The sequence below is a fragment of the Trichosurus vulpecula genome, chromosome 6 (assembly GCF_011100635.1).
Source record: "Trichosurus vulpecula isolate mTriVul1 chromosome 6, mTriVul1.pri, whole genome shotgun sequence".
NCBI classification, from domain to species: Eukaryota; Metazoa; Chordata; class Mammalia; order Diprotodontia; family Phalangeridae; genus Trichosurus; species Trichosurus vulpecula.
The window spans coordinates 92,830,103-92,848,175 of NC_050578.1; the positions used below are offsets into that span (position 1 = coordinate 92,830,103).

At 39.8% G+C, this 18,073-nt stretch overlaps 1 protein-coding gene across 1 annotated transcript in view; it reads left to right on the forward strand.

Moving 5' to 3' along the window:
• The window catches only part of C6H4orf45 (chromosome 6 C4orf45 homolog), a 104,787-nt gene that overhangs the window by 17,849 nt on the left and 68,865 nt on the right, over window positions 1–18,073 (forward strand). The window contains exon 3 of the mRNA XM_036764984.1: window positions 15,187–15,245. Coding sequence (XP_036620879.1) covers window positions 15,187–15,245 — 59 coding nt within the window. The remainder of the gene's footprint in view (window positions 1–15,186; window positions 15,246–18,073) is intronic.

Sequence of the window (18,073 nt, forward strand, 5' to 3'; positions counted from 1 at the left end):
AAAACAGCTCCAAAAACCTGCTCTGCAGACAATGGGTTACCTGTGTGGTTTTTGTATCTGAAGAAGGACAAGATGATCAGAAAGTAAAGGAACTAATGAAGGGAGGATCCTAGACCCTGGGATATTTACTTGTTCCAGGGAAGGAAGCTTTTCCTGATCCCTCTGGCTGATAATAATAATGATGATAATACTGGAACTGTTCAAGGAGTCACTGATGTGATTTCTTTCCAGTGAGTATCTCTTTGCCTCGTGAGATCTCAAAGTTTCTTTGCAATAAATTCACTTCAATTAATGTTAATTAAGATGCAGTCTTGCATCTTGCACAGACCTGGCTTCAGAGTCAAGAAGGCCTGGGTTCAAATGCTACCTCTGACCCATACTAACTGAGTGATTATGAGCAAGTCACCTGCTTCCTTCCCCTCAATTCTCTAAGATTCTTATTTCATGAATGAGCTGCCAGTCTTCATCAATGGAAGGAGTTTCTACTCAAGAGGGCCAAAAAACAAACCCCCAAAGCCCCTGCCATATACATGACACTGCGATAGGGGTACAAAGATGAAAAAAAGATTGAAAAAAAATTGTCACATACAGTAATAAGCCTCTCCATGTTTAGCTGGGCTGGGCATTAGGCCCTTACTCAATGCCTTTTCTTGTTTATAGAGCTTTCCAGAGCTTAGAACCCAGGATCATCTTTATACAGCATGTATCAATAATTAAGGCAGACCTTTACTGTTTTCTCTTTTAGCACTTATTTAATCAAGTGTCCTTGAAGAGTCTGGCCTTTGTTTCTTTGAATCAGGAGTCTTTGATGACCTCCTTGCCTCAAGGGAAAACCTGGTTTGCATGGGTTTGAGTCGCATGTTTGTGACGCTTTTAGGTCACGTGGTTTTGAATCAAATGTTGTGATGCCCTTTGACCCTGAACAGGATATATAAACCCAGAGGTTGACACTTTCCCTTGGGGCTCTCACTCACTGGAAGAGTGGCACATGACTCTGGGTAAGCTGTTGTAACTGCCTCCTGGCTTTGCCAACCCAGATATTGGTTCGTATTTGGTCTGTTTATAATGTATGTTTGTAATTTCTTTGTATTTGGTCTGAAGGTCAGGTTGCTGGCTTTTCCTCCTGAACTAAGTGAATGACATTTGCATGTTGGATTAAAGTGAGGTTGTTAACCCCTTAAAGTTGCTTTCCTTAGTAAAGCAGATCAAAGAACCTGTGTTGGCAGCTCTTGTTGCTGGTCTTGTTGGATCTTACACCCCGCAACAGCTGCTGCCAGCCAAATCATTGTTACACATCATTAGGGAAGGAACTTAAGGAAGGATTTCTTTTTTCTTTTTGTTCTGAACTTATGATTTCATCATCGTAGGGAGCTCTTCCTCTCCCAAGAATATTAGAAACCCCTTCCTTCCATGTTCACCATCAAGTGCTCTGCAACTTAGACTCTTAGAGAGATTCCTGAGAGCATTAAGAAGTTAAGAGACTGTCCCACAGCAGCAGTCAGTGTCAGAGGTAGGGCCTGAACCCAGACCTTCCAGACATTGAGGGCAGCTGTACCCTTTAGGTCATGTGGTCTCACCCACACATACAGCTTTCTTCATAATAGACTTGCATACAATAGGCAATATAATACATGTGAAAGGAAAACATCTTAAAAAAATGTGGCTTCTCAAGAGAAATGAAATTTTAGAGAAGTACAGATTATAGGGACAGCTAGATGGTGCAGTGGATAGAGTTCTGGGCCTAGAGTCAGAAGACCTGAGTTCAAATCTGGCCTCAGACATTTACCAGATGTGTGATTATGGACAAATCACTTAATCTTTGCCTCAGCTTCCTTATCTATAAAGTGAGCTGGAGAAGGAAATGGCAAACCAGTCCAGAATTTTTCCCAAGAAAAGCCCAAAAAGGAGTCACAAAAAGTCAGACACAACTGAAAAACTACTAGATGACGACAACAACAACACAGATTATAAGCATTGTAAATGGGTTGCCCAGAGATTTTGATAAATTGATAGGTGGAATATAATTTACTGGAATTGGGAAAATTTGCTAAAATTTTGCTTATAAAAATTGCTAAATACTCCATTGTTATTTATTTTCTCATGCAGACATAATGTGGTTTTATCAAAATGTCCTGAGTTGTCTTTTAACTCTATAAATAAGCTTTCATACAAAAATCACAGAATCTTGGAATTAGAAAGAGGATTTCCAGGACCATCTAATCCAACTTGTATCCAAATAGGAATATATTTCTGACAAGTGGGTTGTAACATCTTTTGAAAGATGCACAGTGATGGGGACCCCTGCCTTTCAGGCTACAGCATTCCCTTTGTGATTCTTGGTTTTTCCCTCATGTGGGCCCAATATGTCCATTACTGCCTTTTGAAGCAAAACAGAACAATTCCTAAACCTCTTCCATATAATAGTCCTTCAAAAGCTTGAAGGCAGCCTTTATGTTACCTAAGCCTAAAATAGCCAGTCCCTTCAAACAGTTCTCTTACAATATGGTCTCCCACACTCTCACCACCCTGGTTACCCATTTCCACATGGTTTCCAGTTTGTTAATGTCCTTCATAGACTGTGGGATCTAGAAGTGAACGTGATAACCTTGAGATGGTTAGACCAGGGCAGAATACAGCAGAAATATAACCTCCCACACTCTGGATACGATCCCTATCTTTAACATAGTCTTGGATTGTATTGGCTTTGGGGGTTACCTGTTTACATTGACTCAAATTAAGCTTGCATTCCATTAAAAACCTGCCAGTCCTCAGTCTTGGATCACTCCCATCATCCACTGGCTTCCCTCCTATACACGTGCGGCTAAATGAAGCCAGAGAAAAATCACAGAACTGTGCCGACTGGATCTCTCGCAAATTTATGTTATGTAACCTCAACTAAGCCTCCTTGCTTCAAGGCAATCTTTTTATACCTCCCCAATGAATTAACTATCCCACACTCCACAACAGCTTTTCCAAATCTTTTCATCCCTCCTCAAATCTCCCATGGTTCCCTGCCCCTCCCCCAGCCACTCAGCTGAAAAATCTTGTCTCATATTGCACTGAAAAAATTGAGACAATTCACCAAAAGCTTCCTTTTCTCCCCTCCTCCACATCTCAAATCATCGAAATGCTACTGCCACTATTTTCTCCTTTATCCCATCTCACTTAATAAAGTGGTCCTTCTTCTTGCCAAGGAAAACCCTTCTATATGCACAAGTGATCCCATTACCGCCCATCTTTTCCAGAAGATTGTCTGCTCTATCATCCCTGTAGCCTTCTGGTAATTATGGCATTAATTATGAAAGGACACATTGATATTTGAAAATTGCTTTGCAGTTAAAGTCTTTTCATATTATTTTATTATATCCAAACTCACAAAAGTTGGATCTTGATTAATTGGTGCTGAAGCCTGTAGATTGCAGTTAACCTCACTTAAAAACAAAAGAAAATCAATATCTTAAAATCCAGAATTATTTATCAGAGAAATCCTGGTGTAATTAAGTATGTTATAAAACCTTTTTTCACTCTCATTTAGTCTTCAATCTCTCTGTGTCAATTACTTCTCTATTGTCAACAAACAGGTCTTATGTGTTTCCCATGTACTCTCTAGTACCTATCAGTAACTATCATTCCATATCTCTCCTGTCATTTGAGGCTAAACTACTTGAGAAGACCCTCTACGCTAGGTACTTCCACTTCCTTCCTTCTTGGTCTCTTCCTAACTCTATAAATTCTGGCTTCTGACCTCCTCATTCAACCAAAAGCGCTCTCTCCAAAATTACTAGTTCTATCTTAATTGCTCAGTCTAAAGACCTTCATTTCCAAGTGATAAATATTCAAAGGATATGAACTGGCAACTTTGAGAGGGAGGAATCTAAGCTATCATTAGCAATGCAAAAAAAATTGCTATAAATCACTAATAATTAGAGGAATGCAAATTAAAACTAATTTGAGGCACTTTATACCTATCAGATTGGCTAGATTGACAAAAAAAGGAAAGGGAAAATAACAAATGCTGGAGAGGCTGTGGGAAGACAGGTACTTGAGTACTAGTTGATGGAGCTGTGAACTAAGCCAACCATTCTGGAAAGCAATTTGGAACTGTGCTCCAAAAATTATAAAACCGTGCATACCTTTTGACCCATTGATAGTGCCATTAAGTCTATACTCCAAAAAGATCAAAGAAAGAGGAAAAGGACCCATATTTGCAAAAATATTTATAGCAGCTCTTTTTATGGTGGCAAAGAATTGGAAGCTGAGGGGGATGCTCATCAATTAGGGTATGACTGAAAAAAGTTACAGTATATGAATGTGATGGAATACCATTGTTTTATAAGAAATAACTAAGAGAATAGTTTCAGAAAAACCTGGGAAGCATGTATGAACTGATGCAAAGTGAAATGAGTGGAAGCAGGAGAATAATCTATACAATAACAACAAAATTGTAAAGATAATCAGCTTTAAAGACCTAGTAACTTTGTTCAACCAACTTGAAAAATAACCAACCACAATTGCAAAGGAATCATGCTGCCCATCTCCAGGTTGACAGGTGATGGACTCAGAGCACAAAATGAAGCATAATTTCTTCTCTTTTCTTTCTTTTTTAGACATGGCTAATGAGGGAATTTGTTTTACATGACAATACATAGTTGTTTTTCTTACCTCTCATTGGGTAAGGGAAGGAGAGGAGGTAAAGTATTCAGAACTGAAACTAAAATAAAATTAAATAAAAAACAAGGAAAAATAAAAATAAATCTAATGGCCTTTATTTTCATCTTTCTTAACTTCTGAGCAGCCTTTGACACTGTTGATCACCCTCTTCTTCTTGATACTTTCTCTTCCCTAGTTTTTAATGACTCTACTCTCCTCTGGTTCTCTCCCTCTGTATCTGACCACTACTTCTCAATCTCCTTTGCTGGATCTTCACGTCATACCTGCTAACCGTATGTGTCCTCTGCTCTGGACCATCTTCTCTTATCCCTCTCTACTATTTCACTTGGTGATCTTCCTTGGGTTCAATTATCATCTCTAGGCTGATGATTCTCAAATTAACTCACTCAAACCTACAGTCTCGCTGACTTCCAGATTCCTATCTCTAACCACTTTTTGGACATTTTAAACTGGATGTCCAATGGACATCTTAAATTCAATATGTCCATGACTGAAATAATTATCTTTTCCCCCCAAACTTTCCCTCTTCTAAACTTCTCTATCACTGCTGAGGGTACTAACTCTACTACCACTGCGGGCACTACTGTCATCCAGGCTTACAATCTAGATGACATACATCACACTCAACTCTTCACTCCCTTATACCATCCTATCCCATGTGCCATCTGTAATCAAGGCTTGTTAATTTTACCTTTGTAACATCTTCTCTCCTCTCTCTCCTCAGACATTACCACCACTCTGGTGCAAGCCCTCATCACTTCATGCCTAAACTATTGCAACAGGGGGCTGGTTGGTGTTCCTGTCACAAGTCTCTCCCCACTCCAGTCCATTCTTTACTCAGCTGTCAAAGCAATCTTCTTAAAGAACAAATCTGACCATGTCACACCTTTACTCAGTAAACTCCAGTGTGTCTTTATCACCTCCAGGATCAAATATAAAATCCTTTTGATGTTCAAAGACCTTCATAATCTAGTCCTTTCCAGACTTCTTACACCCTACCCCACTCCCACACACATACATATTCTTCAATCCAATGACCCTGGCCTCCGGGCTGTTCCATGAACAAGACATTCCAGCTCTCTGCTCAGGCCATTTTCTCTGTTCTGCATGCCTAGAAAGTCATCCTTCCTCATCTCTACCTCCTGGCTTCCTTTAAGCTTCAGCTAAAATGCTACCTTCTACAAGAAGCCTTTCCCAAACCCTATAAATTCTAGTGCCTTCCTTCTGTTGATTATTTATCCTTCATATAGCTTGTTTATACAAATTTGTTTATATGTTGTCTTGCTCATTGAGCTCCTTGAGGGCAGGGGCTGTCTTTTGCCTTTCTTTGTATCCTCAGTGCCTAGCAGAGTGCCTGACACATAATAGATGCCAGACCGACTAACAAGGACTGAGGAATTGAGGGCTAGAAGTCATCTAGTCCAACCTTCGATGAGAAACATGGTTTTGGGGATCACTGAACTTCCTAGGCAGGGCCAAAGTCCTGAGGAAGAACCCTGTGATAATCCTTAGGGAAGGCTATACAGACCACAGGACTCCCAGAGGAAGACCAAATGGTAGCCGCCCCTTAATCTGTGGGGATCACAGGGCCTCCTAGGGGTCAGATAATCACAAAGCCCCTGAGACAGGGCCAGAAGTTTCAAGTGATGTCCCCTTAAGAAGGCTGTGCAGAACACAGGGTTCCCCAAGGGAATCCAGAGTGGTAGCCCTCTTAACACCATAGTGGGGGTCACAGGACACCCCAAGACAAGATCCAGGAGTAAACCCAGGACGAACTTCTGCTGCCTATTGCTTCCCTTCACTTGACCTTAGAAAGATCCATGTGAGTTGCCCATTCTCATCCAAAGAACTCAAGACCAGAGTGGGCAGAGGAAGGCATTTTATTACGCTCCTCAAGAGAGCAGCTGTAGTGCTCACTGGAACACTCACACTGATACAGGTGCAGGAGCACCTCCACTCTTGCTAGAGTTATGGTTACTTTACAATCCTTATTTTTTACATAGTTTTCCTAGGTTATACAGTTTATATAGATAGGATAATAAGGATACAGAAGCAAAAGTAAAGTTAATTAGATTTTCCTTGTCTTAGTTTAGGATTAAACTACATTCTTTTACTTCCCCTACTTTCCCTCTTTAACCTATGCAAATTATGCAAATCGGTAGGTCTGGATTCTTGACCAAGACCAGACCCTAGATAAGCTTGAACTGGTTCAAGTGGGTTTGGCCTCTCTAATTCCCCAGACTGCCTTCTCAAAAAGCATGCACATGTGTACAAGCCTCTGACCTCTCACCTGACTGACCTTGAGGCCTGGTTTCTGCTAAAGCTGTTGTGGGGGAGGGCGGGGAAGCACACCTTTAGTTCTGTGGAAACAAAACTCCTCCTCCCATTTCTTACACTTCTTAATTCACAAATGAGGAACTAAGACCCATAGAGGGAAAGTAACCTGTCTAGGGTCACACTGGGTCTAACTGGCAGAACCAGGAGTTCAACCCAAGTCTTCCAACACCAGTCCAAAAAGAGGAAACTCAGCTGATGAGAACCTGAGTGCCTACTTGTTCCTGAGATTTTTTTTTTTCTGGAGAATTTAGAAAATTTCCTAAATGAATTCCTAAATATGCCTGAGTTTATAGTCTTAATAGCAATGGACTTAAGCCAGCTACTCTATATTTGCCTTCCATCTTGGGTAGAAGTTTATGTACAGTGCTAGGTTTACCTTCTCTGGACAATTTCCTTGCTGTGGTATTAATTGGATGTTGAAATTAAGAAAAGCAACTTCAGTTTAACACCATTAGTGACACATGTTTAAACACTGCAAGGCCAAAAATAGATATCCTGGCTATGTTTCTGAAAGTGGGTATCAGCCTCACAAAAAGCGAATATTTTATATCTATCTTTTCCCACAGTCATCATATCAGAAACCATCTCTGGCAACAGATTTGAATCACTGGTTGACCTCATCAACCAACTTGGGGAAAGGGCCTCTTTATAAAAGAGCCTGACTAGTCATTACAATGCCCAAGGGGAAAAAACCCCAAACTAGTTTTGTTTTCTTTTTTAAAAGTACTGCAGCACATTTTACTATAAAGAATTTAAAAAGTTAATACTTCTCTTGAACAAGTAACATAGGGAGGAAACTGAAGAAATCTGATCCAGCATGGAGTGGAATGGGCCCATCTTGCTTTACCATCGGCCTTTAAGAGGACGCATGGATTCTTTCTCAGGATTCGGTTTGGGCAGTGACAAAACCTACATATAGCAAGCAGTTCCTCAAAGTAACAACTTCCCCTCGACTGGGCTCTTTGCTTTCAATTAGCCCACAGCTAATCCCTGGTGTCAAAAAGCAGATTTTGGGGAGAAGATAGCTGACTCCATTTTGTGCTATATTTGCTGTTCTTATATAAATGTACTCAGTGTCTCCTTCACCACCTCCTTTCCCCCATTACTTTACAGTTACAAGAGGAAATTCAAAAGGACTTTGAATAGTTCCTAGGAAATCACCCAAGTCTCTTTATCCTGTCTAGTGGAGTACATCCTGGGAGCTTAACAAATGTTGATTAACTGACAAAGAAAACAAGGCATATGCTGGTCCAGTGTAAATGGCTATGCTAAAGAACACACTTGTTTCTTTTGTAATGATTTAAGCATCCTTTTTCTTTTACTAAAAATTACCTTTTCCTGTCTACGTGCCCTACCTCATCCTACCCAAAACTGCTTTGTAAGCCTGCCTACGTGACCTACCTGATCTTTCTTAGCCAAAACTCCCAGTCAAGTAGCTCAGGAGGAGAGAGTCAGTCTCTGTCTCTGTCTCTCTCTCTCTACACACACACACACATACACACACACACACACACACATATATATATATATATATATATATATATATATATATACACATAAATTTATACATTCACACATAAACATATACATGCACAAATATGTTACATATATATCATCTGTGAACTGTGAGACATACATGTCTGTCACCTGTTGACAGTGTGGGTCACAGTCTTGAGTGGATAAACAACCCACAGTATGCCTGTCTGTCTGCAACCTGCAAGGACCCCAACAATCCTGGTAACACTGGGCTATTGATTGCTAACTGGTTTTATCCATTCCTATTTGCATCAGTTCTTAACAGATATCACTACAGCAATTGAGAAATGCTGGGAATTACAGCGTCCCTTGGCGAAAGCAGAGAAACCCACAAGGTATCTGAATGATATGCACAAACCCCATGTTTAGTCTGTTTGCAAATAGTCGATATTGTATTAACTCAGCATGCTTAAAGGCACTGCAGTAGAAAGAGATAATGTGACCACATCATAAATGTTGGCAGGAGCTCAAGCCTGTGTATTTGGGGGCAGAGAATGAAGCAAGGTTCTCTGCCCTATTTTTTTTTTCTTTCCTTTTTGGGCCAGGGAAAAAAGCAATGCAAAATTCATGCATCACACAATGAAAAAAATTTTAAACTAATGTTGTACTTTTACTCACACTCAAAATAGGAAAAGAATCTACTTTAGATGTTCCATTCACAAGCACTTCTCTGTGTTTCTTTTGGCTCTTTTCAGAGAGCTAGTCTACAATAGGCAACTTTAAACAGCTCAACTCAACATTGAAGGAACAAAGGTCTTTCTTGGGCTGTGGCAAGTCCAGGGCTTAACTACAATATTTAGCAAAATGAACCAAGCAAAGGGGCGGGGGTGGGGAGAATGGGGGAGAATAAGGGGGATGGGGCAGGAGGGAGAGAGGGGAATTAGCATAAGAAAAGATATTCTCAAGTGACTTTCCACTCAAATTTGTTCTAAGGCAAAAGTTCTTGGGAGCTCTGTTAGAGAGAATAGAAATTCTAAACAAACAAGCTTAAGAACTCTTGAAATTAGTATTATTCTACTATTCATTCTAGTGGTAGAGAAAAAAAAAACCCATAGATTTGCAATCCATTATCTGATTTGTCATCAAAAGAGCTGACATTTATACAGTGCTTACAAGTGCCTAGGTACAGCGAGCTTTGTCATTCCCGTTTTGCTGATGAAGAAATGGGGGTTCAGAAAAATTAGGTGACTTATCTAGGGTCACAAAGCTATTCTGGGTTGGAGGTGGGATTTAAACTCACCTGCTATCAATCCACTTTTGGAATCACACCTGTCTCTCTAAAATTATTTGAAATAAATTTGAGTCAATTTAAGACTCACATTTTGAAAAGCAGTTTAAGTCAACAATGCAACCAACAAAGCTATTTAAGCCAAGATTATGCTCAGAAAGGATATGTTTTAGGAATTCATGAGTAAAGTGGAAATGGATTGAGTTCAGAAGCAAAATTCCCTTGCCTTGAACTCATGCCAATAATGGAATGAGGATTGCATTTCTGCAAACTAATTTAAATTGCAAAAAAAATTGTTCATTACTTCTTCCCAAAATTTACCTTTATGTCTGAATTGTAGTGGAAGGTACCAGTATATGACTTCGGTAGGAAATATCTATTTTGGAGTTCCGCAGTGACTGCAAATTTCAAGGTAGATACAAATGTATCATGGTCAGCCATGAGTTCCTGAACACTGAAAAATTCTAACCAGTTGAATAACTTGTTTCTATGGAGATGGTGGTGCTATTTCTAGAACTGGTCTGTCTTTACCTACCTGAAGCCATTTTAGGAAGCAGCAGAGAAAGCTGCTTTTTAATTCCTTAAATTCACTGATTTAACACCACACTGAACACAAGAATCTATATAAACTACAAGTTTCATTAATAAATTAAAATAGTTCAAAGAACATTCATTTTAGAGTAAAAAATGTTTCGAGAAACTTATTACTTATTATTGTCTATTACCCTAGACATCTGTAAGATCAATGCCAAAAACCAAATATCACCTCCCCACCCACACCTAATGACCAGATATAGACATCATTTTGTTTCCCCAGTAGTATTAGATAAAGATGGTGGAAATATTGGTTACCAGAAAAAGCAAGCTCAAGGAAGATTGTCTTAAAAATAAGAATTATTGAAATTATTGAAAGATTTCAACTCAGCACTGATGCCGAAGTCACAAATTAAAGAACAAATTCAGCTTTCAATGAAGCAAGGTGTCAGGAATGGGGTGAGGAAAACAAAATCTGTACAGTCAGCTTTCCAATAGCCACAGGCTAATTAGTTCCTTTTAGATTATTTATAGAGAGATGAGGGGATCACTCCTCCAGCCTATTTATCTTCTTACTTCTACTGTTTCCACCTTTCCCCTATATCTTTCTTTTAAGGAGATGGCCCTGGGCAGCATCCTTTCTCCTCTAGCTGCCGCTCTTTATCATCCTGTTTCCTCCCCTCTTCCTCCCCCCACCGGATCCTCTTCCTTCTCCCCCTTTCCTAGGTTTATTTTTTGTTGTAGTCTTTCCCTATTACTTTGTGAGTTCCTTGAGGTTGGGGACTGTCGCCTTTCTTTTTCATCCCAGCGCTTAGCACAGTGCCTGGCATTTTTAAGTTCTTAATAAGTGTTTATTGATTGACTACAACTGACTTATTACATTCACCTGTAGTTCCCATTGTCTGCTGGAAGAGAATAAATTTTCAGGTCTTATCCTGAAACAGGTAAGTGAATGGAATTTTCTTCACTTATTTAATTAACAGTTCCTGATGGGGGGATTTGGTCCCCTAAAAGGCCAACTTTTAGGGGTCCAGATCCCCGCAATAATTCTCACTACCATAAAAAGCCCCCAATCTCAAAACACTAAATCCCTTGCCCCATCCTTGTGAGGGGTGGGGGGTGCACTGCCTACAGGGTTGGACTCCAGTATTGCCTCGAGGTTGTTTTGCCTGTCACTATTATGAGGAACACAGAGAAGGGATAAACAGGAGATCCCAGGAGATCTAGGTAACCTATCTGCACCTTTGCTTCAGATATTGACCCAATGTGACCAGATTTTTTTTTTTAAGTTTGTGAAACTCTCAAACATACTGACATTCAAGTATAAGCGCAAAAATGCATTCCCAAGCCTAAAAGAAATAACTTTTCCCTACATTCATAGATATACCAGGGTTTGAACAAGGGCACGAATATACTTTCTGTGAAAGTCAAACAATTTGATTCACAACTATATTTTTGATTGCAAATGTAACACATATGAACATTTGTAAAGCAAAGAACAGGAAAAGGTGAAATTGAGCTTTTATAACAGTTTTTAAAAAGTGGATGCAATACATTTAAAACAATAGAATGAAAACTATGCATCCCCATCTGATCTCTTCTCTTCTTCCTCTTTCTTCCTTTTTGACATCACTCACTCTTCCTTCCAGTGACATTGGCTTCTTTTCTGTTCCTAGAACAAGATCCTCCTTCTCCCAACTCTGAGAATTTTCACTGGCTGTTCCCCATGCTTGGAATGCTCCCCATCCTCATTGCCACCTTCTGACTTCCTTTAAGCTCCATCTAAAATCCCACCTTCCACAGGAAGCCTTTCCCAATTCCTTTAAATTCTAGTGCAGACCTGCACAACTTGGCAGTAGGTAGGGACCAAAATTAAAACAGGCATAACCCCTCTGGGCCACAGAGAGGTTTCTAGCAGCCCACCTTCCAAGTAAAGGCATAACTATTGAATAATTGATTTTGCAACTAAACCATATTTTGAAAAAGGGAAAATTCAATTATATCAATTAATTACACTTATTACTTAAGATTTTTGTTTATTATGAAATCATACTAATGTTTAAAAAAATTACTTTGCTAAGCAGTACAAGTTTTACTACATTTTTCAGGTTTTCTTACTATTAGTAACTATTGAAAACACAGTGAAAAGATAACGATTCTCACTCCTCTCAGACTAGAGACAGACTGATGATGGTTGGTTGCCACAGGTCCAGGGACAAACCCAAAGTGGCCACTCACCTGCCAGGTTACATGATGGGCACAATAGTGACTAGTGGAAGGTGGGTTAAGGGGGCCTGGACAAGGTGCTTGTTACATCTTTACTTTCTTTTTTATCATTCACATTTTTTTCGGGCCACCCAAAATCCTTTCGTAGTATTCAAGCAGACTGTGGGCTGTATGTTGTGCAGGCCTATTCTAGTGCCTTCCCTTTGATTATTTCCTATTAATCCTTATTTGTACATATCATTAACACGTGTTCTCCCCTATTAAATTGTAAACTCCTTGAAGGCAGGGACTGTCTTTTGCTTTTCTTGTATATACCCTCAGTGCTTAGCACAGTACCTGCCAAATAGTAGGCACTTAATAAATGCTTAATGATTAACTACTCAACACCTCTCTCCAGAATAAAGCCTTCCCTTGTAACAAATAAGCATAGTTTTTTTTCTTTTAAAAATCCACACATTGGCCATGGCTAAAAATGTGCATTTCCTTCTATATCTGCAGTCCGCTACTTTACTTTGAAGAGGTAAGAAGGATGCTTCATCATTAGTCTTCTGATGATTGTTGGTCATTACTGTTCACTTCGTAGATCAGAGTTCTGAAGTCTTTCTATTTTAGGAATTATATTTTCCATGAAGTTCCAAGCTCCAAAAGTTGGACTGGCTTAACAACTGGGCTAAGAATTTGAATTCCTATGAGATGCTAGCCTAGAAGTACTATTTTGGCAAGGAGATAATTGAAGGAAGATGTCAGAGCTGCTCTGTGTCACAGACGTGGTAGCAGGTCATGAGTCAGAGATGTTGAGGAATGCAGCACCAAAAGGGCTAGATTAGAAAGCTGCCTGCTGAGCTACAAGGAAAACGTGAGGCAATGAGGAAAATATGGAAGCTGTCTAGTGTGCCAATGCTACAGAATGATGACCAAGGGCCATGAGCAGCAAGTGGCCAACAGCAAATGGGAGCAACCATCTGGACCCCCAGATTCTGGAGGTCTGAAGCCTGGAATTCTCCCAGAGTGGCCTGGGCTACTGAAACTTGCTCTGTCCTCCAGGAACTAAGGAAGAGAAACTTCCTTCTTGGACTATACTGGGAGAGAGGGTAAAGGGTTAAGCAAAGGCTGCAGAGAATGGTTCTGTTCTTGTTAGTATTTACTTTTTTATTCTAATTAAATGCTTTTACTGCTTCTAGGCATTTGTTTGCCTAGGTTTCTCTTTGTACAGTAAAAATTAATTATTTAAGATCTGTGTTGACTTTTAGAAGTTCCCAGACTGTGAATGGGTAAAGATATAGCAAATCAAGACAGGTGATTTGCCAGAGATTTTTCCCACAATAGGACCCCAAGTCCATGAGGCATTGATGCCCATTGGGTGAGCAACATTTCTGGTTTCAACTCCATAGAACACGTTGTCCCTCCAGGGTTAAACTCCTTACCTCTAGTACCAAGCTGCCAACTGAAGTCTTGATTGACATCACCTCCCTCAGCCTCCTCTTCCCTTAGGGCTGGAGTACCAAACTCTCCCCCCTTAATGTTTTCCTTTTTAGAAGGCAGAAATGGGATTTTTCCAGCTCACTCCATTCAGCATCCACTGTTCACCCTATTCTAATGCCGTGAAACCAGATGCCTACATGCCCAGTACCTCTTAGTCTCCTCCCAGCCCTGCTTTTCTTCTTTTTATATGTCATCTCCTTCCATTAGATTGTATAAGCTTCTTAAGGTCAGGGACTGTCTCTTTATTAATGATATCCACAGTGCTTGGCACATAGTAGGTGCTTAATAAATATTTATTGGATTGGAGATATTAGGGGATAACTGTAGGCCATAATCTCTTTTCATTCTAAATTTGATCTTTATGCTTTTAATGGAAAAGGCATGAGATGAGGATATTTATGAGAGCAGAAAATAATGGGACCAAGCTGGAAAAAATTGGTAACAAAATATAGGGAACCCTAGATTATTAATAATAGGAGATAATTTTTGTAGATGATCAAAATGGTGAATAATGATGTATATTAGTGGGTTTGAACGTTAGTTCTCTCCAAGTATTGTCAGAACACAATGCTTTTGGAAATAAACACCATATGATCATCCGTAACTTAAGTTTCCTACCCTACCTTATCCTCAAAGTAGGGAATTGTAGATGTGTAAATTTCCTCCTCTAGTGTGGGTCAGTAACTCTTCTATAACAGTCTTACAGAGTTGCCCGAGACACTGAGAGGTTAAGTGATTTTCCCATGAAATAACCATTGTCTAATACTCATCTATTTATTCAATAAGCATTTATCAAGTATATAGTGTTGAATATGTGTACATCTATTACATCTCTTACCATCTTCTGCACTCTTCCCCTTTACCCTGCTATATTTTATTTACCTTTTTTCTTCCTGACCATCTAGCATGGTGCTTTACATATAGCGAACGTTTTAATAAATGCTTGTTCAATTCATACAAGCACAAATGAATGAATAAATTTATTTTTTCCTCTCAGTCTTTCTGTCCAGGAAATGAAACACTGGCTTGCTTGCCTGGTTTCTCCTTGAAATACAATTCAGATTTACCTCTATTGTTCTGCAGACCACCTCAGGGATTCCTCTCTCCCTTTCTGCTAGAAAAGTCTTGGATCCAGTCAGTAACTGTGGTATATTATTTTGTCCCCTTTACAGAAAGGAGAATTTAGAAGACTGCTGGAGGATACTATCACGCATCGGTACCAAAATCCGTGGTGAGTATTTACTAATATATTTTAAGCCCTCCTATGTTCATTGGTGCAATGCTTTCCTAAATTAGAAATTCAGGACCAAATTTTGTTCAGTTTCACCAAAGAAGTCAATGATCTCCTTTCTTTTATATCAGCTGGAGGAGGATATCATTTTGTTACTTGTTTTCAATAAGTTAGCATTAATAAGTACCTAACATTTTTGCTAAGTTCTAATAAGGAGCATGGGAGAATAGGCAAATGGTACAATACAGCATCCAGAACTCTGGGTCTGGGTAGGACAAGATGAGAGACAAGTCCCTGGATTCAAATACTAGCTCTGCATGTGATCTTGGGCAAGTGACTTAACTTCTCTGGGCCTAAGTTCCTCTACTGAAAATTGAGGAGGTTAGACTCAAAGACAGATCTCTAAGTCTATGATCTACGGAAAGATGGGAGAGGAGCTGAGCTATTAGGTTAGGATAGAGCATCAAATAGAAAAAGGAACCTAAGCTCTTTAGACTACCAGCTGGCTGGGACAGAGGATTGGCTAGCTGTTCAGGTTCTCATGGTAGAAAAGAAAAGGCAGTATTAAATTATTTCTGTAAAAAATAGACTCATTTTTCATGCTGCTGGCCTAGAAACCATCATTAATGGCTCATCATGCTTAATAAAGGTAGCCCTGCTGAAGTCACACAATGGCTTACATTTAAGTTGATTTAAAGTCAACTCTATGCCCCGCACTAATCGTTTCTAACTAAACTCAAGATATGTTGAAGATTAATCCCAGAGAATTGTGTTTTTACTGGTTCACAAAATTAGAACTGCCAACAATTCTTGCATCCTAAAACTGATAAATTTTTTAAACTGACACTTTGGTTCTTTTTACATCTTCTATCTTTTCCTCATGGCATCCTCCTCCTCCTTCCTAGCTCCCTATCTCCATTGCAATAATGAGGTTTTAGAGGTAAAGAAATAAACACTGCCATTGAGGATCACATAGAGAAATAGTCTTATTACCCTAAATCCCCAAAGGAAGATTATCTTTCAAGATGGAGGAGGGGCCAAGTGTCACATATTAGAAGTGCAACTGGGAGCATCACCAAGTAGGAAAAAAGCCAGAGTTTAACAAGGTGACCACATGGAAAGAAAAGGAAGCCTGGGTGGTAACTGAATTCAGTGGGCCCTAAAGGTGGCTTGTGTCAGGAATTGGGGTCTTGGACAAGCGCTGTAGTATACATAATTGAAAACATTTGCCTACAGGCCAAACCTTCCTTTTTGTCAAAAGAAGGAGATAGTTTGAGAGGAAAGATAATGAATTTAATTTGAGGTTACAGTGGTATATCTAGGTAGAAATGACGAGTAAGCAGCTTAAGAGATGAGCCAGAAGCTTGGAAGAGAGATGTAGATTGAGAAATTATTGGCATAAAGGTGATAATTTGGGGAGGCGGAGGTCATTTCACTGGCAGAGGAAATAAACTCCCTCTACCTCTTAACTGAGGCTGGTTCTCTAACCTTTCATAGAAGTGCTATTTGAAGTCATGAAAATGGATAAGACCTCTGAAAGAGAATGTAGAAAGAAGAAAAGAGGGCTGAGGACTGAGTCTCTGGGTATATTCATCCTTAGGAATCAGAAGGAGAAATGTCTGAAAGATGAGAGAACCAGTACAATAAAATATCACTGAAGCCAAGCAAGGTGAGGTTTCCAAGATGGGAGGAGTCAGCATAAGTGAATGATAACATATTTATTAAATATTTTCAAGGCAGCTAGGTGGCTCAGTGGAGAAAGTCCCAGGACTGGTGTTGGGAAGACCTGAGTTCAAATCCTGCCTCAGACTCTAACTAGCAATGTGACCCTGGGCAAGTCACTTAACCTCTATTTGCCTTAATCAGCTGGAGAAGGAAATGGCTAACTATAATAAACACATGTTGCTCCATGCTAAACACAGGTAATATAAATTGAAAAGCAATCCTGGCCTTCAAAGGAACTCACATTCTAAAGAAGGAAACAACACACAATGGAGGGTTGTGGCCAAGGGAGGGGCACTTGGGTGTAGAAAGTTAATGGTATGGTGTGTAAGTCTCTGGAAGAGAAAATTGAGACACCTCATCCAGAAGCAATGGCAGAGTTGATTTAAACATGAGGTGGAGGGCGGCATAGTACGAGAAAGTGGGGAAAAGGACTAACTTGGGGATAAAGTGTTCCACAGAGCCGCAATTGCCCCACCCTAGTTATGGCTCTTCCCCTAAGGAAGAGATAGAGCTAATGATCATCCTGGTAAATGGAAGGGCCTGAAGGAAAGAAGTAAGTCAAGTAAGTATAGCAGTTAGGGTATTCCTTTGCACACTTGGCATTTCCAGAACAACTACCCTCAGATCCAAGGTATTCTCTTGATTTATGTCTCCTCAAAAGCATAGATCACAAGCCCTACCCACTTCACTTTTTCTCTAGTCAGACACAAAGCAATCAAAAAAGGTCCTCTTATGAAACAGCATAGTAAAAAAAGGAATAATTGAACATTTTCCCCATATACCTGAGATTCAACTCTCCTACTAATATCATTGGTAGGAAAAGGTGTGTGTGGAGTGTAAGACCCCTACCAATATGAAATAAAAATTCATGAAACAAAGAGATGTCTTGAGGAGGAACAGAAAGAATTTTATTCAATTCTCGCGAGAAAGGGGCATCACCTCCACTAGGACAGACTAGTGGAAGGAGGCGAATCACAAAGGCAAAGCACCAACATATATCCTATCGAAGAAGAACTCCCACCCACCAATGTCCCTCCTCTCCATTGTCTAGCAGGCGGGCTTACAATCTAGGCACGAAAAGCTAGACAAAGAACCAGGAAATT